This window comes from Syzygium oleosum, unplaced genomic scaffold (genome assembly GCF_021117445.2).
Source record: "Syzygium oleosum isolate NSW1041296 unplaced genomic scaffold, Sole_v2.1 Sole_v2.14, whole genome shotgun sequence".
Lineage (NCBI taxonomy): Eukaryota > Viridiplantae > Streptophyta > Magnoliopsida > Myrtales > Myrtaceae > Syzygium > Syzygium oleosum.
In genome coordinates this window covers 6,499,587-6,526,496 of record NW_026607498.1, presented here as the reverse complement: position 1 = coordinate 6,526,496, position 26,910 = coordinate 6,499,587, and the positions used below count along the sequence as shown (strand labels likewise).

Sequence of the window (26,910 nt, the reverse complement as noted above, 5' to 3'; positions counted from 1 at the left end):
CAGGTGTGGGTTTCGACTCTCACGCTCTGTAAGAGGCAGGACAAAAGTCTGAAAGTGAGATGAAAAGTAGAGTAGGAATAGGTGTAGGACTGACAAAATAAAAAGTGGGAAAATTTCAGAACCGGGGAAACCATTTGTCAGAAAAACGAATTCCTGAATAATATCTTCTTTTACCGATATTTTCGTAATGGCGTGCATCTATTATAGCACAAGTATTTATCCACAATCATTTAGAATCCTAAAAAAGACTCTTTATTTTTAGCAAAAAACAAAAGCAATTTCGAATTCCTCCGCTTCCGAATTTGTGAAGCAGAAAAAGAGGAAAAATAAAAGTTTTACTAACCAAAAACAAATAAAAATAAAAATAAAAATCTCTCTCTAACCAAAAGGACTGCCTCTCTCTCTCTCTCTCTCTGTCTCTCTCTCTCCAAACGATGAGCTCGTCTTCTCTCTCATCCCCTTTCTCAGCTCCGGCGAACCTGCCTCTCCGCCTTCCTCAGCTCCGCCGCCACCGCGACCTGCGAGGGCGCCGTCGTCCGGCGGGCTTGCTCCGCTCCTCCCGCCGCCGCTCTCTCGACCTCCGGCCGGAGCCTCCGCGCCGCAATGCGCTCGAATCGCTCGGCTGCGCCGCCGTCTTCTTGGCCCTCGGCTTCGCCTCCGCCTCCGCCGCTCTCTCGCTTCCACCCGTCGCTCTCGCCTCCGATTCCCGCGCTCCCGCCGCAGTTCCCCGAGAGGAAGGCCGAACTCGAGGTCTTTTACTATCGTTTCTCACTTATGTAGTGCCGTGCATTTTCGTATGTCGAGGGACGAGGATTCTTGTTGTTTGAGCATAAACTAGGAGTGAACTGACTCTGTTTTCACTTGCTGGATTGCTGGACCGTTGATTGGTTGATTCGCGAGTAATTTTTGTTGCGTTTGTGCTTGAAAATGTGAGCGCAGATGGCTCCGGCGACGAGGAACGAGAGCGTGGAAGGGAAGATGTAGCAGAAGAAGAAGAAGAGGAAGAGGATAAGGAATTGGAGGAAGCGTTTGAGAAATGGAAGTCGAAGTCGTACGCTCTGACTGTTCCGCTGAGGGTCGTTGCTCTTCGCGGCTCCGTGCCTCCTCCTTGGATTAAGGTCTGCTATTTTGGGACTTTACCTTTCAACTCTCGGGGTCCAAATTTGGAGAAATGGGAATCGATGCTGTAATCTCTGCTGATGATCCGGTCGAATTTGCCTAGTGCGTATTATGTTGTGAAAAATTTCTTGCTTTTGATGTGTAGGAATTTATGCAGTCCCAAGGGAAGAGAGTGCGGCTGCAACTTAAGTTGCGCGAGAGTCTTGACAGCATATTCTCGGATGTGTCGACTGCTTTGGCCAAAGGCAATGTCAAGCCCACGTCTACTGCTGCAGCTGATATTGTCACTGTTGGTGACTCGTGGCTTGATCTAGCTATAAAGAGAGGCTTGATCGAGCCTATAGAAGGGGCAGAAGAGCAGGATTGGTTTTCTGGCTTAAATGACAGATGGAAGGTAAACATGAAATAGTAGATGCAGCCAATCGCGTGCTGCAGTCCTTTTTAGAATGTTGTACGGCGAATACATTCTATTGCCTCTATGCTCGTGTCCATGTAATCTTGCAACCGAATAAGTAGATACTTGGGAGGTTTCCTGAAGTATTCTCTTCCTAGTTGCGAGATGCAGAATCCGATTGATGAGTTTGAAGACAATGCATCTGTCCTTTAAGTCCATTGTTTTGATTTTAAAACACTTGATCGGTGAATTTTGAATTTTAAAAGATTTAGATGAGGACTGGGCATGTCATATGATAAATGTTGGAGCAAGTGGGGTTGGAAATGTGCAAAAATGCGATGTTGATGCAGTGCAAGTGAAGAGCAAAAATGAGATGTTGATGCAGTGCAAGTGAAGAGCAAAAATGCTAGGGTGTTTGTTGCTCTCAAGAAGACAGACAGTGTGGTTTATTGCAGATAAAAAAGATTTTGATAGTAAATGAAGTTAAAAGTTCTATAGGATCATGGGCGGCATTCTTGAGCTTGGAAACATCAAACATCTGTGAAAAAATGCTAATTTGTGTTAATAACCAGCAAATAAAGCTTAGAAAATGGTGTTATTAAAGTCTGATAACAATGTAATTAATCAAACAACTGCTTGCTGAAATTCTGTGCGTGATTTGACTTTGATATAATAACTGTGCTTGCTTCTTACCTGAGCCATTGATTTGATGTGTTTGTTAGTTTAATAATTTTCATTTTCACTGAAAAGATCTCAGGTGCATTTATGCAGGAATTGTGAGGGGGCAACTGATACAGGCGGTAAAGTATGGGCAGCTCCCTATCGCTGGGGAAGCATGGTGATAGCTTATAAAAAAAGCAAATTCAAAAAGCTTAATATGGCTCCTATAGAGGTATCTTCTTGCAGCTTGATGTTAATTTGTTTAAAAGATTCGGTAAATAATGGAATGGTCCTGATCACTTTGCAAAGGTGTATGGCATGGTTAGTTTGGCAATGGTAACTGCTATTGCAATATTTAAGCTGCAACTGTGGTCCAGTCCCTCTGAAGTTTTTGTATACAAAACATCATGAAGTTCTCTTCTGCCTTATGCTTGTGGTTGATAATGGCATTGCATATAAAAAGATACATGAGTGTCCAGAGTTTGGTGAAACATGGGCTTGAAGTTTGATGTGAATGAGGTGCATATCTGTATCGGCATTTGCTCTGTTAAAGTTAGAGTGACATTCTTTATGGTATTTGAACTGTGACAAATTCATTTCAAACTGGAAAAAGAATTTATGGTTTTCTTTCATGTAAATTGGTTTTTTTCCTGTTCATGGGTAAAAACCAATAAAGACAAAACTTTGGATGGAGCTTACAGGTATCAGTGTATAAACTGGAAATTTTCATGAAGGATATAATATAAATTTATTATTGTTTTTTTATTAATCAACTGCCTTGATCATCTTTCAACTCATAATGTCCGGGCAACCAATTGAATAGAGAATGCAATATAGGAAATACCAAAGGACATAAGACAACTCAAAAGCAACCCTGAATAGAATATGAATGCTATCTATATTTCCAGCTCATGTTTCAATAAAGATATACTCTTTCAAATTCAACACCCCGTGGCTCTCATTTCATATCTATACTTTGTGAGACTGTGTCGATCTATGAGAAGAAGGTAAACAGTAGAAATTTAAACAAGGACTTTCCTTAAAGTACCTCTCCAGTTATTTCTTAGATGAAGGATTTTCTACCTAGCGCATATCTTTTTAGTCAAAAGTTCCTTCAAATTCATGAAAGCAGACCACTGTAAAACTAATCTTTTAAGGTTCTCTTTCATTCAAACTCCTGAATGACTTGGACGAATCATGTACTTAAGATTTGAGAGCATTCCTTGACTCCCCCAAGAATCAAGCAGGCCAAACTAGCTTCTATTTTGCTCAACTTGAAGTGGCATGAGTTAGATAATCATAAGATATGATGAACTGTCATGATCTACAAACTTTTTGCATATATTTATTTGCATACAATAATTTTAGCTGTCATGTAAGATTGTAGGATTAACAGTCATTGGTGTATTGCAGGACTGGGAGGATTTGTGGAGGCCTGAGCTTGCTGGGAGGATTTCAATGGTGGATAGTCCTAGAGAGGTTATAGGTGCTGTTTTGAAGTACATGGGAGCATCATACAACACAGACAACATTGACTCAAAAGTGGTCGGTGGAAAACATGCAGTCAGGCAAAATCTGGCATCACTTGCAAAGCAGGTATAGTAGAGTGCAGTTAGAACACCCATTCCCTCATGATGAGCTAGCTTTATCTTTGAAGAAACTATAAGGTGAGAAGCCGACCAGATTTTCCAAAACTAGAGTGATACTTGTTCAATTGCTTGTGGAAATGGGGTAGCTTGGTAATTTCCTGAAGATGGTCAGAATCATCTGATGTTTTCATTATTAGTTTATGGCCATGAATGGATCTTCCAGCAATTATTGAAAACATCTGATCTTTCAATTTTTTGTGTTGGAAAGGGAACAGCTGATTGCATCTTGTATAGATCTTTATCTTTGAAAAGTTTTAAGGCTTGGGTTTTACTTTATGCAGGTTCGACTCTTTGACAGTACTCACTATTTAAAAGCTTTTGGGGTGGAAGATGTATGGGTGGCTGTTGGGTGGAGCAGTGACGTCCTTCCTGTTGCCAAAAAGATGCGCAATGTTGCAGTCATTGTGCCAAAATCAGGAGCAAGCTTATGGGCAGATCTGTGGGTATGTGTTTGTGGAACCTTATCTCTTCTCCATATTCGTGTGATTCCACCTGTTAGTGACTGTGCACTAGCAATGTATGGAAGCTACTGTACTAGAAGGAGTATTATATTGTTAAACGTAGCTCTAGGATATATCATTTGCTGATGGTATTTTCTTCTTGTGATAGGCCATCCCTGCTGCCTCTAAGATAGGCACCAACCAAATCGGAGGTCGCATTAGAGGCCCATCTCCATTAGTCCATCAATGGATTGAATTCTGCTTGCAATCTGCAAGAGCATTGCCTTTCCAACAGGGGGTACTTCCAGGTGCTGTTCCTCAGGCCCTTAATAGTACAATCGTTGAAATGCCAAAAGAGCTCGCCAAGGTCAATAGGCCGAAGCTAGATACAAACCTCGTGGCTGGAGCACCTCCACCTCACATACTTAACAGGTGCGAGTTTTTGGAACCACTGCCTGATGCTACAGTCTCTGATTATGAGTGGCTGATAAGAAGTATGCAGACATCTGGTCCTGGCTTTATTGAGCGTTTGCTGCTTAAGATGTCAGTGGTGATGCGGGTCCTTCAGCTCAGGCTTCATGCCAAGATAAGTTGAGACGATGCGGAGTCATAAGGTGCCTCATGTAATCAGCTGATAAGCGGAGTAGTTTTCTCTTCCTTTGACTCAAAATGACACAAGCGTAGATTTATTTAGAAATGAGTGGCCTTTGACTTGAAGGCCGCTCTAAGGAAATGGAAATTGATTCCCCGAAAATGCAATAGATAATTATAGGTCAAATTTAGTCATATGCATAAGAAAATGCTTCTTTTTGGATTCAAACGTTGTCCACATACAGATTATTGTCTGGGCAATACCATGCGTACGAGATACTGTAAATGTTATGAAATGACATGTTTATAATCGAGCTACTCCTGTAACTTCTCTTGTGAAAGATTCATTGGGAAGAAGGGAAAGCTTGTTGTTTATCATGTCGATGTCTTCTGTTTTATGGTTTTTAGCCAGCAGCTTATTGGTCAAAAGGTGACTAATACTTATTTTTGGCGTTACCAGGTAGTAACTTAGAATTGTACTGTTAGGTTATCTTTATTATTCCTTTATAACAAGAAACCTTTTAAGCTAAGAATATGTGCTAGATTTAAGAAAAATTCACTATAAATCCTTCTCTCGTTCTCATGGATGTAATTAACTAAAATGACTATTGGAATGCAAACACGTACATCCCTGCCACGAAACTAAAATTAAATTAGCACAACCAACAAAATATATTCTTGGATTGACACTGAAACAAATGATCATTGAATTTTGACTCAATATATAATGATGTTCATAAACTTTTAATTTATTCAATGTAGTCACTAAACTATATAAAAATGTTCGATGTTGTCTTTGAACTTGAATTAACGAAAGAATAACATTTAATATTTTTATATAATTCATGGACTAAATTTGACATTTACTAAAAGTTTAGAGATCGCATTGAGCAAATTAAAAATTAAGGGACAACATTGCATATTAGGCTAAAGCTCATGAACGATATTACACATCGGATCAAAGTTCGAGGACAATTTGTGTCTTCCAAATATCATCAGCTTGTTTTTCCTATGAAATTCTCCATGTATCCACAAAATCAATTGAAGGAATTGTTGGATGCAATTCGAAAGTAAAGATACATGGAGATGTACCAAGATTATGTTATAGCCAATACGCTAAAAATAGCGTAATTACCAAGATGAATTCGACGGCAAAAACTAAAGCAATCAAATGCAATAATGGATCGAATCTCTCTAAATTTGTGAATGCGCATGTCTTGAATTTCAACTGCAAAAGATGTAAGAGAGAAACAGTTAGAAATTTTATCTCAAAACGGGGGGGGACAGAGAGAGAGAGAGAAGTCGATGCTTACCTTAAAAGGCGTACGATGTAGATCCATGTCGCCAAAAGAAGAAAGGGAAGAAGGAAAGGAAAAACACAAACCAATCAAGAAGCAGACCCACCCCCCTCCACACGCTTACTTTCACCACGCCCCGCCCACAGTAGACCCAACATCGTACTTGATCCTCGTCTTTTCTTGATTGCTCGCTCTGCAGGCAGGGAGAGAGGTAGAGAGAGAGAGCGAGAGAGAGATGACGAGGGGTAAGCAGAAGATCGAAGCGCAGAGAAGGAACGCTGAGAGGAACCAGAAGGCCAAGGGGTCTCAGCTCGAGGCCAGGGTCGTCGGCCTCAAAGTCACCTGCCCCATTTGCAAGGTTTCTCGCTTCACTCTCTTCTCTTTTCCCCACCCTTTAAATTTAATTCTGCCCGAATGGGACAGATCTTGATTTGTGATCGAATCGGCGAGGGGGGGCCATCGTAATCATCGATCCGGGTTTCGTTGTACCATTTGCTTCCTTTCAAGGTTTCAGCTTTTATGGGCATGGACCATCTTGTGGATTGGATGCATTTGAGTTGCGGGTGTGAATTGGGTTGCCGTCGCCATTTCGATAAGAAAACCAAATCATTTGTTGCTGTCTTTGACTTCTGTGGTGGTTAATTTACGGTTAGAGTATTGGGTATGTGAGCGAGTGTTTCGAGAGTTTCTCTGGAGAGGGATATTCGTGCGTGATCTTGGAGATATGGGGAGCTGGACTTTTTAACTGAGGCGGGATTCCCTCCTTTTGCCTCCCTAACGAGGTGTCGTGAGAATCTAAGGCATCCTCGCTGAAGAACTCTGATTGGATCTCATTGACTCTCTTCAAACTGAGAGGATAATGATTTGGATGTATTGGAGGACTTTTAAGTGGTTGTATGTTGTGGAACGATACGGCAGTAGCTGGGGAATGCACAATTATATTGCTGCTTGAGAAATACCATTTAGGTGTGTTCTTGCAGCAGTAGATGGACACTCTATTTGGATTGCATGAAGATCATGGCATATAGGTGTTATAATTCTGCTGCTTTTTGGTAAAAATGACAGCTTTTTTCGGGGATGAAATGGTTCTAAGTATGCACCTAGTATAGTTTTTCTTTTCTTTTCTTTTCTTTTTCTGATTAAATACTTTGATAATTGGCATTTTATACTTGCATCATTTTGACATATTATGAGGTATGCTTAGGTTTTACATTGAAAATGCCCAATGTCCTTTTGCTGGCGTTGTGAAGATTAATTACTCTTCTGTAGCATATTCGATGCTTGGGTTGCTGAAATTTTGATCTTTGCTTAAAATTCCTGGGGAGTTACACATTTGGGTATTGATAAGACCATTCACTATTTCTTGAAGCTCGATCTATCCCCCAGATGAAGAATGCGAATCAGATACTACATGCTGTGGTAGGACAAGGGAAAGGTGAAATCTTAGGTAGACAAATCCTTGGAGTAAACTGAGTGAACACGTTAAAGAAAACTTATGGTGGGATGCCAGCCAAAAAAGAATAGGTGACCTGAGAAGACTTGGTGCGGCGGATTCCATGAGGACCCTGAATATGTGGACCTTGCAATGATGTAAGACTTTCCCCGTATTCAATCCCAGTGAATGAGAGAACAGAAGGCTTTGTCTACTATACTCGGTTTTATGGATTCAAGGGGCCCCTTGAAGTAAAAAACGCCCAAGTCCTGTCTTCTGTATTACTTTTTTCTTAGAGGAACGTTGTTTTCATCCTAGTGTAACTGTTTGAAGTGAAATAAGGCAGTTAGCTGGATATGTGGGCCTAGATGCTGGCATAATATTGGGAAAAGAATTACTCTAGTTTAGGGTTATTCCATACGTGAATGGTGCTAGGGTTATTACGCGAATTGGAGGATGGGTTTCTAAACGCAGGTAATTTGACACTGATCCGTTGGAATATCTGGTTGTAATTAAGATGTGCGGCATGTCTACTGGAGTATATGGTATTGATGCGTCTTATATAGTTTATCACTGCTGCTAGGATAAGTTTTCACTAACTTTTTGTAGGCATGATCATATATTAGACAAGGATGACATATCAACTTTTTCTGCATGAAAATTCTCTCTCTCCCTCTCTCTCGCACACTCCTTTCCTTTGAAGGTTTTATGTGTATGTCTGTTGTGCATTTTTTTTATCAATGTTACGCCAAGTCAAGCATGTTTTTATTCCACAAGTTCCTTTGTTTGTTTTCCATTGCGCACCTCTTCTTGTACCTTTTCTTTAGCTGGTATCACTTTACATGTTCGTCTTATGGCAATGGTTAACTACAAGGAAGCAATGGAGTTCATTGTTCTTTTTGTCTCTTTACCAGGTGCAACTAGCAAATCAGAATCAACTTGGGGATCATTATGCTTCCAAACATCCAAAGGAGAAGCCACCTACTGACTCGAGCTGATGGCACCTTTTGTTTGTAGAAAAATCTGGAAACTGTGGAAAAAAAATTGATCCACATGTAACAAGGGTCTATGTGAATCACAATAATTCGACTCGTATAACTTGGTGCTGCTTCTGCAAGTCTGTACTGCAACTGCATTTGAACTATCGCGTTGTTGCTTTTGCCTGGTTGCGTGGAGTCAGTATTCGTATCATCCACAATGGCAATTTCGTATATAATACTTTGAAAGCGATGATCTCTGGAGAAACTCTAGGTATCTTTAATCTCTTAACAATTTCTCTGCTGCTCAAATACCTGGTTTTTAGAACATGAATCATGAAAAGGGGGTAGTAGTTAACCGGCTCGAGTTCAGACCCTCTTCCTGAAGATGCACCCTCATGGTGATGACCTCTTTCTCAAGCCTATCCTTGCAAGGTTGTGTGATTGGTTTGTTTATTGATATCTGCAATGTGACAGGATACGATAAAAACTCTTTATCCTGGTTGAGCTTGCTGTGCATATGACATTAGAAGACCACAGATTACTTTTCGAGTGCATCAACAGACATGCCGGCGAAATTAAGATGCACAGAAAAGAAACTCGCTACATTTTCTTTTTGCTGAGATCTGCACGATGGTTGTCACATAAACCCTAGTAACAAATTGCGTAATCGAAGTATTATGGTGCGTGGTGCCGCCATAAACATGGATGGGATAACAGTGGATGCCTAAAAAGATGGAAGCTGCTAATTCTGGTAGAAATGTAACTCTCGGTAACAATGGAAGAAGAGAGAAGAAAAACACCTAACAAAATCAATCGCCATAGTTAAGCTTGTTTCATCCCAGTAGAATTCCCTCGATATATAGAGACGAGCAAAGAGCGTAAACCGTATCAGAAAGATAAGGCAACCCACCATAGACATCGTGCAAACCAGATCTCGAACACATGGTGCTATCCTCAATGACTCTTCATCGATTGTAGTATGAGCTTGTATTATATATATTGCAACCAGAATATGCAGGATAAAGGACAAGCGATTGAAGAAATGTGTAATGAATACATACACCTACAAACATTACAAATCAATAAAGGAAAACCCTTTTCCTCTATACACAAATACCAGGCTAAGAGAAGATCCCTACATGTAATTTTGCATTGCCATACTCTCTTCAAAATGTTTATCTGTCGTCTGTGCAAAACGTACCTCCAAATCGATAAGACCCTTTAGTAATTTCTCCGGCCTGTCCGCATTATAGACGCGAACATCGTCACAAACAAAATTAGGTCAGTAAACTATCAATCCAGCCACTTCATAAGTTGCTCTCGTGAAGAAGCTTGTTCAAGAGGGTTGTCAATAGAGCATCCCTTCTTTCGGCTCGGTTCTCTTCTCGTAGCCTCCTTTGCTCTTCCTGCTCCCTCCAAGCCTGCTCAACCATCAGCCTCTCCCTCTCGAGCTTCTCCATCGACTGCCTCCATTCCTGCTCGAACAAAAGGCGTTCGTGGGCACGCCTCTCCATCATATCCCTCCACTGCATCTCCATCACCTGTTGCTGCTTGAAGAACTCCTTGAGTGTATCAAAAATATCAGCGCCACTGCTCCTGCCAGAAACTCCGCTGGTCCCCCCCGAACGCTTGTTGATCACGACCTTTTCGGCCTTCCTCTTACGAGAACCGGCTTTCAAAGGCCTCTCCTCGTCGCTATCGTCCTCATCTTCGTCATCAGCCTCCAAGAGTTCATCAGAAGATTGATTGCCGCCATATCCTTTCAATCTTTTCTTCGCTTGAACGGAAGTCCCTTCGGATTCAAGATGAAGCCGCTGCATGTTCTTTGCTCTCTCGGTGAACAACGCGTGCAGCTCCTCGAAAAAGGGACATTTCCGTCCGTTCTCAGGATCCGATGTCTCCTTCCCCTGAAATCACAGCAAAGCGGGGACTCAATATAATGAGCTGAAAACTCTATCCAAATTGCAACTTCCTCGTTCGATCGCCTTCAACAAATTAAATAATTAACTCAAACCCGCGTACAGAGGATCGCCTAAAAGCAGAGAGCAAGACAAGAACTCGAGAACACGGGCTACAGAGAAAGAATGCACAGGAGGCCATACAAAGTCAAGACCCGCTTAGCTTAGCTGACAAAGTCATTTCCAAGACAAAAGCGGTTCCTTAAATCTTGATGAACTAACATAGCAGCACGATCAGACTGATACCAGGGGAAGATCTCACAAAGGCAAAGCCACTTTCTCAAACTCAAACCCAGAGACACACATCACGGGGAAGCTGAGAAACACATAACAACGAAAGGCGAACACCGCCGCATAGCTAAACAATAGGAAATGGATTCGTTTCAGAGGTACGAATGAGCAAAACTCTCGTTATCAAGTGTCAAAGGCATCATTTTTGGCCTATTGAACTCGGGGTATCATCGAAGCCTGCACGGATTCGACAGATTCGACTGAATACAGCGCGCGCGCCTCCACGACCAGGAACGACGTGCGAAAGAGCTACCTTGTAGCGGTTCAGCAGATTCTTCCACTTGCACTTGCACTGCTCCGGCGTCCTCCGGTAGCCCCTCTCCCTCATCCGCGCGCTCACGATCTCCCACAGGTTCTTGTTCCGCTTCGCCGCCGTGAAGTCCCTCTCCAGCTCCGCTCGTATCCTTATGAACTCCCTCGTCTCCTCCTGGCTCCACTGCGGCTGATGCTGCTGCTGCTGCTGCTGCTGGGTCGTCGGCGCCGCCGCCGGCGGGCTCAGGAGCGACGGCGCCATCATGCCGATCGGGCCGAGGGGCTCGCCGCCGTCGTCGTCCTCGCCGGCGAACATTGCCGGGAAATCGGAGCTCCTCGACGCCGCCGCCGCCGCTCGATCCGCGGGGGGGTTTTAGGGTTTTTTTTTCCCAAGGCGCAACGGGTTTTCGCGGCTTCCTGGAATTCCGCTTCGGTGGGGGGCGCGTGGAGAGGAGGGGGGCGATTTGTCGGAAAAGCCCAGGCGGTTTCGCGCCTATTTATAGTTATGCCATCGTCGTTTTTAATAACTCTCTTTCTCTCTCTACGCTTCGGGCCGTCGTTTCGGGGGCGACGGGGGCGACGGGGGCGACGGTGGGGGGCGGGGGGCGGGGGGCGGGGCAAAATGGTAAATGCGACGGGGGGCGTGGAGGGAGGAACGGAACGGGAGAGTCGGGGCGCCTCGAAGGTCAAAGAGGTCGGTAGGGGGTTGACTTTTGGGGAGGCATGGGCAAAATTTGGTTCGACGAGTTGGACTTCTGACATTTTCTTCGTGGGGAAGAGATCGACAGCACATCGAAAATGTCAATGGGTTCTATCCTAATCAATGCCTTTGGCAGAACTTCTGGGGAAACGACTTTTCGTCCCGACGACGGACCTCGGCTAGAAGGGACCTTTCCGGGGGCCGAAAAGTGTTTTGGCAATCGGTATCTTCGAAACCTCTTGTGATTGCTGTTTGGTGAATTTGCAATCGCAAAGCAATTTATATCTTTTCTTTCATCATTGAATCGAATTTTTTTTGACTGATGTATTTAGGGGTGAGCCATATGTGAGTTGTTTGAAGTTTTAAGAGCCGTATCAGAAGAGGTTTAAAAATTCGAAGCTCAATGAGAACAGGTTTTAATGGGTTTTTTGCCTCGCCCCATTTACAACCCATTTAAATTAGAGGATGTCGGCCTTTCGGACCAATTCTTTCTCTTCTGTCACCTCCGCCGAGTTCTCTACCGAGGCATCCGCCGCCGTCGCATCTCGCCCGCCATCAGGTCTCGCCCTCCGTCGAGTCTACCCCTGAAGCGTCGAGCCTCGATTGCGCCGAAATCTCCATTGCGTCGAGCTTCTAGATCCGCTTCTTTGTACACTCTGCGCATCTAGATCTTACTTCACTTCTTAGTCCCTGTATCTTGTTGAGAGAGAGCGAGAGAGCTGTTCTATTTTATCGATATGGCCAAAATTACCCCCAAAGAAAAATCACCGTGGCCAAACCGAGTTGGGTCGGGGAAAATTGTCCAAAATGTACGACAGTCAATTCAGTCATAAACATTTCGATGGTATCAATTTAATCCTAAATATTTTGACAAATTACCAACTTAGTCCTAAATATTTTAACGATCGGACAATTTAATCATCCCGGCAATTTTCGCAAGAAATCGCTAACGTGGCAATCTAGTTAGCATCGGTCGTCCTATATAGCACAGTCGATGCTGACGTTGACGATTTTGACAATTTTTTTTTTGTTTCTTCCAGTTTCCTTTTTTTTTCTTTTTCTTTTGTTTCTTTTTTCTTTTTGTTTTCTTGTTTTCTCTTTTTACCTTCGCCGCTCGTCGACCTACGCCAGCCTCAAGAGAGGGCTGCCCACGCCAACCGCGGCCCTTGCTAGCCCAAGCGTAGGCGTCCCTCACCCGAGGCTGGCAACGGCAGCCCTCTCCTAAGGCCAATGGAAAATGTTGCTTATGTTAAGCCATGCCAATTCGAAATGCACCTGAAAACAACTTTCTATTTTATCGATATGGCCAAAATTACGCCCCAAAAAAAAAATCACCGTGGCCAAATCGAGTTGGATTGGGGAAAATTGTCCAAAAGGTATGGCGGTCAATTCAGTCCTAAACATTTCGATTATGTCAATTTAATTCTAAACATTTTAACAACTTACCAACTTAGTCCTAAATATTTTAACGGTCGGACAATTTAGTCATCTTGGCAATATTTGTAGGAAATCGTTAACGCGGCAATCTAGTTAGCATCGATTGTCCTACATAGCATAATCGATGCTGACGTGGACAATTTTGATAACTTTTTTAGTTTTTCCATTTTCCTTTCCTTTCCTTTTCCTTTTCTTTTTCTTTTTTTCCTTTTCTCTTTTTCCTTTCGCCGCTCGCCGACCTACACCAGCCTCAAGCGAGGGCTACCCACGCCGATCGCGGCCCTCGCTAGCCCAAGCGCAGGCGTCCCTCGCCCAAGCCTAGCAACGGCAACCCTCTCCTAAGGCCAACGAAGAATGTTGCTTATGCCAAGCCGTGCCAATTCGAAATGCACCCGAAGACAACTTTCTCTAGGCCACTTGGACGGCTCTTTCACTCGAACCGAACACCATCATGACTCGAAATGCGATCATGACCACCACCGATTGCCCCACCGCCGCCATCTCGACCTCCTCCTCCTGCCATCATTAACAGTCACCACCATCGTCGACAAGCATCGATACCCACCAACAACCATTGATATCTCCCCGTGGTTGCTACTGTCGTCGACCAACCACTGTATTCGACCTCCACCGCAGGCCATCGTTCACCATCACCCTCCCTAGTCTCTACTCTCTACCATCATTACAGCGGCTGCCGCCACTCATTTTTTTTTCGAATTATCTTTTTTTAAGTGAATTTATCGTCTTTTTTTCACGAAATTGTCGTCAAAGGATAAAAGATTTTCGATGTAAAACACTCGCCAGGGTCCGTCGAGAGGCTTTGCAAGATGAGACGTGAATTCTGGCCTTGGGCTACACAAACATCTTCTGTTGAATTGAAGCCAACTTTTGCAATACGGTCCAAAATGATGTTTGGGCTCGCTAGTCAGTCAGGCCACAAATAATGACCTTAATAGATAAGGATCATTGGGGTTTTGGACGGTTCATATGGATTAGATAGAAAAAAAAAGAAAGAAATTCTATGGTTGGCCGGCTACAAGGACGATTATTATACTATAAACTTGTCAAAATTCGTGATAGACCCATTTTCTTAACTCATATTTGATGGCATGCGCTGTTATATAGGTTAGTTATATTCGGTAAATGGGTCATAAATAAATTTAGAATGATAAAGCCAAAATAATATGGATGTTAAAAGGATTCACAACTTACTTAGACCCAACTCACCTCTATGACTCTCACCCGCCCTCAGTCAATCTCGCGCTCGCTCACTCCGTGCTTTCATCTTATTTTGGGTTTGAGTTTTCCTAAATTAAGCTAAATATGAAAGTGTTTTAGCAATATAGGTCCGGTATGGTTGGGTGTGGGTCGGATATGGGTTACTAAATTTGTATTGAATGAAAATAGGTGAGATAAGTCAATTTGGATCGGACCATTTTCGATCCGACCTACCATTTTGACGGGTCCCTATACTAAAAAACTCAGGTTTTTAAATTCGATACTGGTGGGCTCCATGTCATTTTGATAGATCATGCTGGATCAGTAGTTAGGTTTAACATGCCAATGTCAATTAATATTAACAATGCAAATTACAAAAATAAGCACATTCATAAGAGCTTAAACCACTATGATTATATCAACAAAATCGATCGACGGAATCAGCCGGCAGAGCGATACAACGGACTATGCGGTGACACATATACTTATATTATGTATATGTTTTGTAAATAATGCCATCATTATTACGTAGGTTGTTGTTGGTAAAAGAGAGAATGTTTTTCTATTGAAATTAAAATATGTATTTATAGGCTTAGGGTTAAGCCTTGTACAATTACATAAATAACCCCTACTTGCTAAACTGTAAAATAATAAGTAATAACCCAACACTCTCCCTCAAGCTGGGGCATACGTATAAAAAAGACCTAACTTGTGGTAAATGTATGAAACTCGTCCACGTCGAAGAGGTTTTGTGAAAATGTCTACTAGCTGCTCCTCAGAATGTGTGTGCACCAACTGTATATCACCACAATTCACCTTTTCGCGAACAAAATGACAATCAACTTCTATATGCTTCGTTCGCTCATGAAACACGGGATTGTTAGCAATGTGAATAGCAGATTTATTATCACAATGAAGAGTAGATGATCCAGTCATATGCAGTCCAATCTCAGCTAACAACATTCGAACCCATTGAAGTTCACTTGTAACATTAGCCATAGCTCGATACTTGACCTCTGCACTAGATCGAGAAAAAACTGATTGTTTCTTACTTCTCCATGACACAAGATTACCACCAAGAAAGACACAGTATCCAGAAGAGTACCGGCGATCCATAGGGCACCTGGCCCAATCTGCATCAAAATATGCTGTCACCTCCAAAGACTTAGGATTAGAACTACCAGCTATATGAGGATGACCTTGATTATGGAACACAAGTCCTTGACCCGTAGCTCCCTTCAAATAGCGAACTATCTGTAGGATGGCTTGCTAGTGAGTAGTACGGGGAGAGCTCATGCATTGACTCACCATACAAACAGCAAAGGAAATATCTGGACCAGTAATAGTGAGACAATTTAACTTGCCTACTAACCGGCGATACTTCTCTGGATCATAATGAAGCTCTCCGTGTTCATTATCAAGTTTCACCCCAGGGTCCATTGGTGTGTCACCAAGCCTAGCGTCATGCAAGCCCAACTCCTTAAGAATGTCAAGAGTATACTTTCGCTGAAAGAGAGCGATAGTGCCATCGGCATAGGCAACCTTTATACCAAAAAAATATCGAAGATGACCCAAGTCTTTAGTGTTAAACTCCTTATGTAAAAACTGCCTAAGCCATTCTATACCTTCAACATCACTTCTGGTAACAATAATATTATCAACATAAACAATAAGAATAACACACCCCTTTGAAGAAGAGCACATACTAAATACGGAGTGATCCACACTGCACCAATGCATGCCAAAAGTAATAACTACATCACTAAAGCGGCCAAACCAAGCACGAGGAGATTGCTTAAGTCCATAGGGGCTTTTCGCAACCGGCACACCTTCTCCCCTTGAGCAACATATCGAGGTGGTTGCTCCATATAAACCTCATCGTGAAGATCACCATGAAGGAATGCATTTTTTACATCAAGCTAATGAAGAGTCCACTTAAACCGAGCAGCCAAAGAAATAACGATACGAACGAAAGGAATTTTGGCCACTGGAGAAAAAGTTTCATCATAGTCGATACCATAAGTTTGAGTATAGCCCTTTGCAACAAGACGCGCCTTTAAGCGCTCAACTGAACCATCAGGACGGTGTTTGACGATAAAGACCCAACGACAACCCACCAATTGTTTATCAGGAAGCAAAGGGACCAACTCCCAAGTCTTATTATGATGTAATGCAGTCATCTCCTCCTCCATAGCATGTGCCCAACTTGGATGGACCAAAGCCTCCTGTATACTGCTGGGCACAGATACATATGCAAGGGACGACAAAAAGAGAGACATCTCAGGGATTGAGTTATGATAAGACATAAAATGAGAAAGAGGATACCGAGATCGAGTACAGTGAGCAATAGGAGAATCAACAAGAGTTAGTGGAAGACGATAAGAAGCCGGGGCCGGAGGTGGTGGTGTGACGTCCGTTGGTAGAGAGGCATGACCCCAAATAGAGCGAGGAGTTGGTGTAGATAATCCTGAATAGGAGTTGGTGTAGATAATCCTGAATCAAGCGAAGCATCAGTAGAAGGAACTGGAAGTGGCTCCGGCTGAGAAGTAGTGGGAGATACAGTTGGAGTCAGCGGCAATGACTGATAAGGTGCAAAAGGTGGCAAAAGATCCATCATTGAGGGCGCCTAAGAAGAAACATTGCCAAAATATGTCTGATCCTCAAATAATGTCACATCAGCAGAAATATACTCCTGACGACGAGTAAAACTATAATAGACATAGCCCTTTTGAGTACGAGAGTAACCGACGAATACACATTTTTCGACACGAGGTGATAATTTGTCCAATCCAGGAGATAAAGAATGGACGAAACAAATACACCAAAAAATATGAGGACGAACAGACCACAAAGGACGATCAGGACGAAGAAAAGCATAAAGGACAACTCCCTTCAACACGGAGGATGGAAGACGATTAATAAGATGACACGCTGTAAGAAAAGCATAGCTCCAGAATGACTTAGGCATATGGGTGTAGAGAAGTAGACAACGAGCAACATCTAAAAAATGATAATTCTTTCATTCAGCAACCCCATTTTGTTGCGGAGTGTGAGCATAAGAACTTTGATGTAAAATTCCATGCGACGTAAGAAATGGAATAAAGGTAGAAGAAAAAAATATATTCACAAGCATTGTTTATACACAAACACTTAACAGGAAAGCCACATTGAGTACGAACTTCATTATAAAAATGGCAGAAAGATTGAAACACTTCAGTATGATCTTTTATTAAATATAACCAAGTTATACGACTACAATCATCAATAAAAGTGATAAAATATAGGAAACAAAAAGAAGACTCTCGACTAGGACCCCAAACATCAGAGTGGACTAACTCAAATGGCTAAGACGCACGACTCAAAACACAAGAGGGAAAAGACACCCGATGGTGCTTACCCAACTAACATGTTTCACATTCAAACTGAAGGCTAGAACTAGACATAAAGGGAAAATGTTGGAGTACGTCTGCTAAGGGGTGACCGAGGCGATAATGTAATCGATAAGAATCATCCACAGCTTTCCTCTGAACGGTTGCGGCAGTAGCAATAATCTCAGGGTCCAAAAGGTACAATACACTAGCCTCACGGCCACCAACTATTTGGCGTCTAGTCTTACGATCCTGAATAACACACGAAGAGGAAGAAAATATAATATCACGGTCAAGATTACAGGTAATAGAACTGACAGACAATATATTATACGGGAAGTGCGGAATATGGTAAACAGTCGGTAAGGACACTGAAGAACTCAATGATACACAATCTGAACCTGTCACCTTGGACTGAGAACCATCTGCCAAAGTGACTGAAGTGGAAGGAATGGACGAGGTGGAGGTAAGAAGGCTCGAATCACCAGTCATATGATGAGTGGCACCCAAATCAATAACCCAAGGGCGAGGAGTAGCCGTAGTGGACAAAAGACAGGTAGAATCATTGTGCTGTGCCAAAGTAGCAACGGGACCCGAAGAAATACCAAGATGTCGTGCCCTAATCAACTCATCATATTCTACACGAGTTAAATTCATCATACTCTGTCCGAAAGGAGGTCCAGACGAAAGAGACCAAGGCTCAGTATCAATAGAAACATGTAGACCCTGTAGCTCAGGATGGAGGTTATAGCAATAATCAACAGTGTGTCCTGTAAGCTGGCAATGAGTACAAAAGTGACCCCCACGAGCTACTCTAGAACCACTATTACCACCACTACGAGGAGCACCTTGGCCCTAAACACCACGGTCACTACTACGGTTAAAACCATATGAGTTCCAATTTCCACGACTATTACTACGACCACGAGCAACTTGACCACCACGAGCCACCATAGCACTATTTTTTGATATGGCTGAAGTTTTGGGACTAGGAGTGTAACGAGCAACCTGAGAGTACACTTCTTATATGGAAGGTAGAGAACCAAGAGAAGTCATCTATTGCCAAAGAGCACTGTGATCTGGACCAAGACCTCGTAGAAAGAGGACTACCACCATGTCCGCTTCTCATTGATGCATCTGAGTAACCGTGGTAGCCGGTGGAAAGTAAGATTTGAGATGCTGATACAAAGACGAAAAACGAGCATAAAATACAACACGCTACCACAACACCACTGAGCACTAGAGAGTGAGATTTAAAGAAACTTTTGCTTTTCAAACTCACTATTAGTCGACTATCTGAAACCTAGTTGACTAGTCGGCAATCACAATGACAACACCACAAGCATACACGAATCTCACCCAAACCACCACAACTTTGTGATCTAATCATCACATCACCACAAACAACTCAACACCAATCAAAACACAACGTATGGCTGAAACGGGGGCCTTGACGTTAATGGAACAACACGGGATAGCAGCGTTTTACGGGCGTTGACATCAATGGGACACTAGTTTCGTTTTTCTTCGTTTTAGAATAAAGACGACGCCTTGGACAGCAAACAAAAAAAAAAAAAAAAGAGACGCCTTGGCGCGGCTAACCAGGAGAACCAGCAAAAACGACACCTTGGCGTGGCTGACCAGGAGAACCGGCAAAAACGACACCTTGGCGCGTCTTCTCTCACGTAGGAATGTTGAGCTCTGATACCATATTGTCGGCAAAAGAGAGAATGTTTTTCTATTGAGATTAAAAGAAGTATTTATAGGCTTAGGGTTAAAGCTTGCACAATTATATAAATAACCCCAACTTGCCAAACTGTAGAATAATAAGTAATGACCCAACATAGGTTAATATCACGAAAAACCCCGATTGATACACATGTGATAAATTTACCTCAAACTAATTTTTTTCCACCAAAAACCCTAAACTGGTACACTTGTGACAAATTTACCTCAAAACAAAATTTTGGATCATCAAAAATCCCAAACTGGTACACACGCGATACTATGTCCGCGCTTACCAATTTGGGGTTTTTTGTTATCCGAAATTTATTTTTGGTAAATTTATCACATATGTACCAATTTGAGGTTTTTTATGGTATCACCCCCTTATTATAATAACGAACATTCTACGCCCATTTATTGCGGAAAAGTCTCCAACCACTCGAGCTATAAATACCGTTGTCGCTTGAAACATATGACACTCCAATTTATTAATCCCAAAAGAAGAATTCAATGAATTGCATTCAATCAGAAAATAATGGCTTTCAACCACTTCCGCATAGTAGACCACATGCCTAGCTCCTTCTTCCCATTTTAGCCTTTTTTTTCTTTTTTCTTTTTTAATTCCCTTTTTGGGGTTCAAAATTTTGAGACGAGTCCTACTCGAGGGGCTCTTTTTCTCTCATTTCCTTTGAAATTTTTACAATTATTTCTTTTTGGTCAGATTACAATTATTATATAATTACATATGTTGCACGGCATAAGAAACAAAAATTAAACAGAACTTTTTCTTCTACTGAGTAAATAAAAAGAGTAAACATTTAAAAGTAGGGACGAGATAGCAATGTGTCATTGTCAATCTGGAGTAGAAGACAAGCCATATAAATGCCGGCCTGATACCCTAAAAAATCTCTAATTGTAGCTCCAATCCTAATTTTATTTTGAACTTTTTTAGTCTTATAAAATACCCCAAACTTTCGGTCCCCGTTCCAGTTCTACTTAAAAAAAAAAATTTGTTTCATAAAAGATCACAAATTTTTACTTGAGTCAGATATCTATCTTGTTAACCCTCCCTCCGAAATCGCCTTTAATGATCCTACGTGACATTTTCACGTCATCGCTATAGTTTTCCCCCGAATATAAGATCCAAGACATCTTCTTGAATCTGAAATTTGGATAAAACTAGAGCAATCAGGGTTGGCTTTCTACAATATCTCTTACTCTTAAAAGAGTCGTCCTTCCAACTCATCCGGGAATCTTCGATGTCGCACTCGATCCTCAATCTCTCGGTGCTTAGGAGTCTTCCATCTCTCCCGATCGGAGAGCTCGCGCTCAGGATGCTCGAACAGCTCATACTCAAGAGTTTTCTATCTCTTGATTGTCGACGAAGGGTTAACGGGACGTATTCGGGACTCAAGTAGAAGTAAGTGATTTTTTACGAGATAAAAAAAATTTTAAGATAGAATTAAGCCGGGCCAAAACTGTTTTTTGAGTAGACTTAGACTCAACTTAGGGTTGAGGTTTTTCTTAGGGTATGAAGCCTGTGGATGCTATATATCTTCAAAGGTAAGAAACTTGCATGTGCTGCATTTGATGAAACTCTTGGCGGCCTAGCCTGCATCTCAAGAAAGCGACATTTAATACGAAAAGCTGCCGATAAAGCTGGTAGCCCAAACAGCCTCCGCAGACTGTCAATGCACATGAACTACCCGTAATGATAAGAACTAATATTCCTCTGCCTTATGAATCGCTAACAACATTTGTAGAGCACGTGGGGAAAGACGTGGCACGTGTTCCTAATTTTCGCGCGGCTTGCTCCACTTTGGTCCGGTAACTTTTGAATCCATCGCTCGAATGCCGTGACTTAAGAAAAAAAAAGGGCTCATCGAAAATGCCGTGAGTTTTAATACCGGGTAGGATTTCTTGACACTTGAGTGATCAGCTGAAAAATTACAAAGTTACGACATTAAAATTGAACGCCGTTTGAAAATTACGACACCCGTAGCCGATAAATAACCACCGTCTTTTGACCCTTATCAAAATTGAAAAAGAAGCGGAAACATTTTTTTAAATCCAAATAATGTGTGGCTTTTCTTTATTATTAATTTGAGGCCCCATTCGCATCCTCCATCATCCCGATTCCCTACCACACAGCCTTATCCTTTACAAGCACGCAACCACCTGCTACACCACCAGTACTTTGGCTTCTCTCTCCTCCAACCATTTCGTGCGACCTCACTGCATAGTTTATTTCGCGAATAAATAAATATTTTTTAAAAATAATTATTTATATCACTTAAAATAATTAGATAACAATTTATATCTAAATATATTCGTGTATTTTGTAATACAATTTTTTTTTATGCTCGAATGCTCGGACAGTAGCTGTCACCAACCCTATTTTACCGATTGACAACCGCACTTATTTATCGAGATTTCAATCGCAAAGTTGCATACTGTGCAGCGCAAAAAAAAATCAATATTAAAATTATGGCACGCATAATTCAAAATTTATTTATGGCATTTGCACACCATTTTTAATTCGAAAGCGATAGATCTCGACAAAATCAAACTGCCACGTCAGAAAAAAACCGACCACAGGAGAAGAATTCGAAAACATCGCTACCATGTGCATTGCATCTTTGCTCATATTACAATATAGTTTCCTTCCCCCATCTCTCTTTCTCACATACACGCACTGGTAGACGACAAATTTTCACTTTCGGCCTCATAAAATATCTCCCTTTTTTTTTTAATTACAAAAGGGGGAAAAAAAAAATTTTAAAAATGAAGAAACCCTATAAGAGGAAAGTAAGGGAAAAAAAAATTCTGTGACCTGGAATTACCGTTTTGCCCCCGTTTGATGGTAACTCATCCGATCAGAAGAAACTGAAGGAAAAAGCATAATCTCTCTCCGATGGCCGGTCCTTGATTCACCAATTTTCCAGCCCATCGTCGCCGCCGCCGCCGCCGCCGCTCATCCGGGGCAGGACGTGGACGGTCACGGCCTGCACCGCCGGTGGCGGGTCCACCACCCAGAGCCTCGCCGGGGAGGCCGCGACGTCGACCACCGCGATCCCGCCGTCCTCCCCGCCGCACACGACGCAGACCCGGCCGCCCCCTGCCGCGACGTGCTGGGCCCCGCGGAGCCTCTCCGAGGCCATGACCTCGTCCCAGCGGTCGCGCCCCTCGTCGTACCGGCTGAGGACGCCCTTGACCTCGTCGACGACGTAGATGACGTCCTCGTCCATGGACGCGACGGGGCCGAGCCAGCCCCCGATCATCCCATCCGGCATCTCCTGCCACGCGTCGGCGGCGACGTCGTAGACGAGCCCTTGCTTCGCGGCGTGGCCCTTCACGTTGACCATGCATAGTTTGCCTCTCCACCCGACGGCCTCGATGGCGTCCCTGCAAAACCGCCCGTCTTTGAGCCTTTTCAATTTCCTCCACTCCCAATTCGCGCTCTCGTCTTTCTTCCTCGTGCCGGGATTTCTGTTGCCGGACGTGTTGAGATCCCACTTCTCGACCGACCTCGCCACGTCGGTGCTGAACTGGGACCCGATCCCGCTCGCCACGTAGACGGCGGCGCCGAGGACCCCGGCGGCGCACCACCGCCGGGGGGCGGTGAACGGCGGGCCGGAGGCCCACCTCCGGGCGATCGGGTCGAAGATGAGCGGGCGCGATATCGCCGGTAAGAAGTTGCGGGCGGTGGCGGCGAGGAGGACGAGCTTCCCGGCGACGGAGACGGTCTGGATGGGGAAGCGCCAGGAGAGGAAGGAGGGGTGGCTGACGAGGAGGCGGAGCGGCGCGTCGGGGGCCGGCGGGGGGAGCGCGCGCCACCGGGCGGCGATCGGGTCGAAGGTGGCGAACTCGACGTTGCTCAGGTGGTGCTGATCGGTCGGGAGCGACCGCGACGGCGACGACGAGGAGGACGACGGAGGCAGCGACGGCTCCTGGGGCGAAGAGGGTGATAGGAGGGCGTAGAGGGAGAGGAAGGGAGGGAAGGAGGGGGCGTAGATGACGCGCCGCCACGAGCGGCAGACGGAGAAGAGGAGGGAAGGGGGGACGCGGGCGAGGCAGAGGCGGGCAATGTGGTCGGGGAGCCCGGGCAGCAAGGGCGGCTGGTGGGGGCGGTCCCGGTCGTGGTCGGCCACCTTGCGGCGCTTGGCGGAGGAGGAGGAGGAGGTGGCTGCGGCGGCGGCGGCGGTGGAGGGGGTTGAATCGGCTGTGGGAGCGACGGCGTTGGCCATTTGTATGGAAGGGAGGAAGGAAGAACAGCGAGTTTGTGAGGCATTTTATATTGGTGTTTTCGGTTTATTTTTTTAATTTTTTTAATTTTTTTTGCCTTTTTCTTTGGTGGGGATCAATTAATAACGATTTTGTTCGGGGCATAACTTTTTAGGAGTTGCGTTTGCTTCCTTCGAACGACAAGAAAATTTTTTGTTGTTATTTGAAGGCATATTAGGCAATTTCGTGAAGAAGGTGTTATCGTGATTTGATACATAGCACCTAATGGATAGAGAAGGTACCCGAGAAAATTTGTGATTTAAGCTGGGATCGCGCCGAATTTCACTCGAAAAAGCATGTCGTAAATCAAGTGAAACTCCAATCGGATGGTGAAGCTTTTGAATTTCGCACAAATAAGTCCTAACCCAATCGTCACTTGCAAGCGTGATTGGGTTCGAAGCCATTTCAATGGAAATAGGGGTTTTTTTTTTTATTACCTGAGTGTCGTTTGAAAATAAAACTTAAAATTCTATTTAAGATCGAGTGAAGACGATGGCCGGATTTAGGTTCTCTTGAACGTGTATTCTATTTGATTATAAAGCCATTTTTGAATTGATTTTTGACCCGAAATGGGCCAGTTCGTCGCGGTGACCCCATCGAAAGTGCTAACTAACAAAGAGAGTTGAGGCGCCACTATAAGAGTTGGATCTCAATGCAGCAGATTTAATTATATAAAATAAAGAGTGTTTATATCACATCCTACTTCAACTGACTTAAACTTTTAGAAAAAGATGAATATATATTCGAGCTTCGCTTGTTTTGCGGAAAATATTATCCAGGGAAACATTATCCTCATTTTCCAGCATTTGGTTCGCTTAAGAAAATGAGTTACGAGTCAACAGAAAACCTATGCTTAAATTCGGAAAAATGATTTTCTGTTTGAAAAATTGGAAAATAATTTCTAAATATATAACTAGGTATTGACATTTGGACCAGAAACTCGACGCTTGAGCACGGAAACACCAGCATTGATTCTCAAGTCCCCGGCGTTCAGGACCAAGTCTCCGGACCTGAAGCCTTGGTGCATATACCCAATGCCTCGGCACTCGAGCCCGAGTGCATAAAGGTTATGCTCGGGTCCTCGATACTCTAGCTCTGGTCCTTGGCACTTAGGCCTGGGTCCACGAAGGTCATGCTTAAGTTCTCATCACTCAGGCTCGAGTCTTTAGTTAATGAAACGTTCGTTCTAATAAAAATATATGTTAAAAAAATTAATTTTAATTTTTCTTTTTCCTTCTTCCTCCATCGGCCATAGTCAAGGGACGATATCGCTGGCCTCAGGCGATGCTCGAGCCTCGCTTGAGGTTGCCAGAGTCCTCAACCTTGCCGAAATCTTGAGAGGTCAAGCCTCGTCAGCCTTGGGTGAGCTTGTCTCTCGCCTGTGGCTAGTCTCTGGTTATCGCCGTGGCCAGCCAAGGAATAAGGAAAAAAATAAAAAAATTAGAATTTCTTGGTAATTTTCATCAGAAAAATCAAATCAGGTTTTCCATGCTAAACGGCGATAAATATTTGAGATGCACATCAATCGTGCAAGACAATCGACAAATTACACCATATCAGTTGTGTAATCAATATAAAAAACGCTTCCTCCATAGTGGAACCATCGGACCTTATCTTCTCCCTTTCAAGTGTTGGAAAAATCGAATCGACATGTTGTTATACAGGACGGCCTTTGTCCGGGCGCCGCTGGATCCCGACAAAGATCAGAGCCACTTCGAGGAGGGATGGGGTCACGATAGCCGCTTCTCGGGCGATCTTCTATCGAAGCCGAACGGGCGCACGGGCTTCGCCCTCGCCATCCGACCCCTCTTTACTCCCATCCAATGCCGCAAGAAGTTAATATTGGATGGTCAGGAGAAGAACAAAGAGCAAGAGAGCACCTCCTCCTTTCCTTTTAGTACCCCCATCAACGTGAGGCCGAAGAAGCTACGTACAAAAAGCGACTTTTAAACGACGATGAATCGACAAGACTCCCATCTAATCACGCATTTGCTTTCGTTTTGGTTGGCCCCAAAACCCCTTTTGACCGCCAAGAAAGAAAGGAAGAAAGAAAGGAAGGAAGAAATTCTTCCCAAGATTTAAAGGAAGAAAGGGGGAGGGGCCCCACGCGAAAAAGCTGCCTGTCGTCATTATTAAAATGCAGTTGGTGGAATTACGTATAATTTAAGGTAAAGGGCAGATACGCGTGGTCGCGAGCTTCCTTTTTTCCTTTTAAAAAGTCGCTCCGCCACCTGCGCGCCCAGACAAAAGGCCATCTTGTCGTGTTCTTTGCTCTCATCACGTGTCGCCCATCCTCGCTCCGCCGGAACCCCCCCCCCATCGGTTTTTTTTTTTGTCGCTCCTTTATGTTACGCACATGAACGTGCGGCGCCCACGGGATCGAATTCCGAAACTAGTACTTTCCGGCCTCGCCCCCCCAATTCCTTTACGCCTGTTGGCAACAGCCGGTCGTTGATATTGCCGGTCTTGTGACGACTTTTCATTAAATCCTATAATTTTCTCCTACGATGGCCTCCACTTCCTATCTTCATCCTGTGAGCCTGTTCCCATTTTGTGGGGCGGGCTCCACGAATGCCTTCGTTATTTTAACGTGACAGTACTGTACCCGTACATCTTGCACCCTCAATTCTCTCGTGCATCTTTATCTTCCCTAAAAAGAGAGATACCCTTTAGAAGTTTTACATTTTAGTGATCCCGAGGTCCGGACAAATGCTCTAATCACGTTTGGCCCAAACTCGCTCTGCCGGAACCGCTGATCGCTGACCTCATCGGTGTCTCTCGATCGCTTTGCGCTTCTTACCCGTGGATTTGTTTGGGGTTATTTTCTAGCATTTGCGTTTGTGTACACATGTATGTCCACACGACAGCCTATATTTAGAATTCTGAGTTGCGTTTGATTTTTTTTTTCCTTCCGGTTTCGACACCTCCTACCCTTTCAAATATACCCACAATCAAAACTCGCTTGCCCAAAACCCTGACCCGTCCACTGCTTTGCCCTTTTCTTCCCGGTGCCACTGACACTAGCTGGGTCGTTGCCATCACCGCCAATCACCACCCTAGCCGCAACCCGTCGAGCTCCACCGGCATCGAACTTGACTCAGACTAGAGAGAGAG

The 26,910-nt window shown here is 43.7% G+C and overlaps 3 protein-coding genes and 1 long non-coding RNA gene across 4 annotated transcripts; 2 read left to right on the top strand and 2 right to left on the bottom strand.

Annotated features, from left to right (window-relative positions):
* Positions 1-434: 434 nt before the first annotated feature.
* On the top strand, positions 435-5,231 carry LOC115690043 (uncharacterized). Its single transcript, XM_030616271.2, has 7 exons — positions 435-750; positions 940-1,118; positions 1,265-1,513; positions 2,271-2,405; positions 3,587-3,769; positions 4,104-4,265; positions 4,432-5,231. Exons 1-7 carry the CDS (start codon positions 435-437, stop codon positions 4,855-4,857), a joined length of 1,650 nt encoding a protein of 549 aa, XP_030472131.2. The 3' UTR covers positions 4,858-5,231.
* Positions 5,232-5,984: 753 nt separating this feature from the next.
* LOC115690046 (uncharacterized) lies at positions 5,985-8,828 on the top strand. The gene is made up of 2 exons (XR_004006791.2): positions 5,985-6,509; positions 8,498-8,828. It is a non-coding gene; the product is annotated as an uncharacterized LOC115690046 (long non-coding RNA).
* Positions 8,829-9,512: 684 nt separating this feature from the next.
* LOC115689988 (trihelix transcription factor GT-3b-like) lies at positions 9,513-11,508 on the bottom strand. Its single transcript, XM_030616201.2, has 2 exons — positions 11,066-11,508; positions 9,513-10,470 (listed from the first exon to the last, which is right to left on the bottom strand). Exons 1-2 carry the CDS (start codon positions 11,378-11,380, stop codon positions 9,871-9,873), a joined length of 915 nt encoding a protein of 304 aa, XP_030472061.1. The 5' UTR covers positions 11,381-11,508; the 3' UTR covers positions 9,513-9,870.
* Positions 11,509-22,472: 10,964 nt separating this feature from the next.
* On the bottom strand, positions 22,473-23,804 carry LOC115689985 (F-box/kelch-repeat protein SKIP25; the record flags this gene model as incomplete). The annotated part of the gene is made up of 1 exon (XM_056317634.1): positions 22,473-23,804. A coding segment is annotated over one exon (1,332 nt), but the record flags the coding sequence as incomplete, so codon positions are not given.
* Positions 23,805-26,910: the final 3,106 nt, after the last annotated feature.

Coding starts and splice junctions, on each gene's coding strand:
- LOC115690043 (XM_030616271.2), top strand. CDS start 435: ATGAGCTCGTCTTCTCTCTCATCCCCTTTCTCAGCTCCGGCGAACCTG. Junction 3,770..4,103: donor TGGCATCACTTGCAAAGCAG/GTATAGTAGAGT, acceptor TACTTTATGCAG/GTTCGACTCTTTGACAGTAC. Junction 4,266..4,431: donor GCTTATGGGCAGATCTGTGG/GTATGTGTTTGT, acceptor TTCTTGTGATAG/GCCATCCCTGCTGCCTCTAA.
- LOC115689988 (XM_030616201.2), bottom strand. CDS start 11,380: ATGTTCGCCGGCGAGGACGACGACGGCGGCGAGCCCCTCGGCCCGATC. Junction 10,471..11,065: donor ATCTGCTGAACCGCTACAAG/GTAGCTCTTTCG, acceptor CTGTGATTTCAG/GGGAAGGAGACATCGGATCC.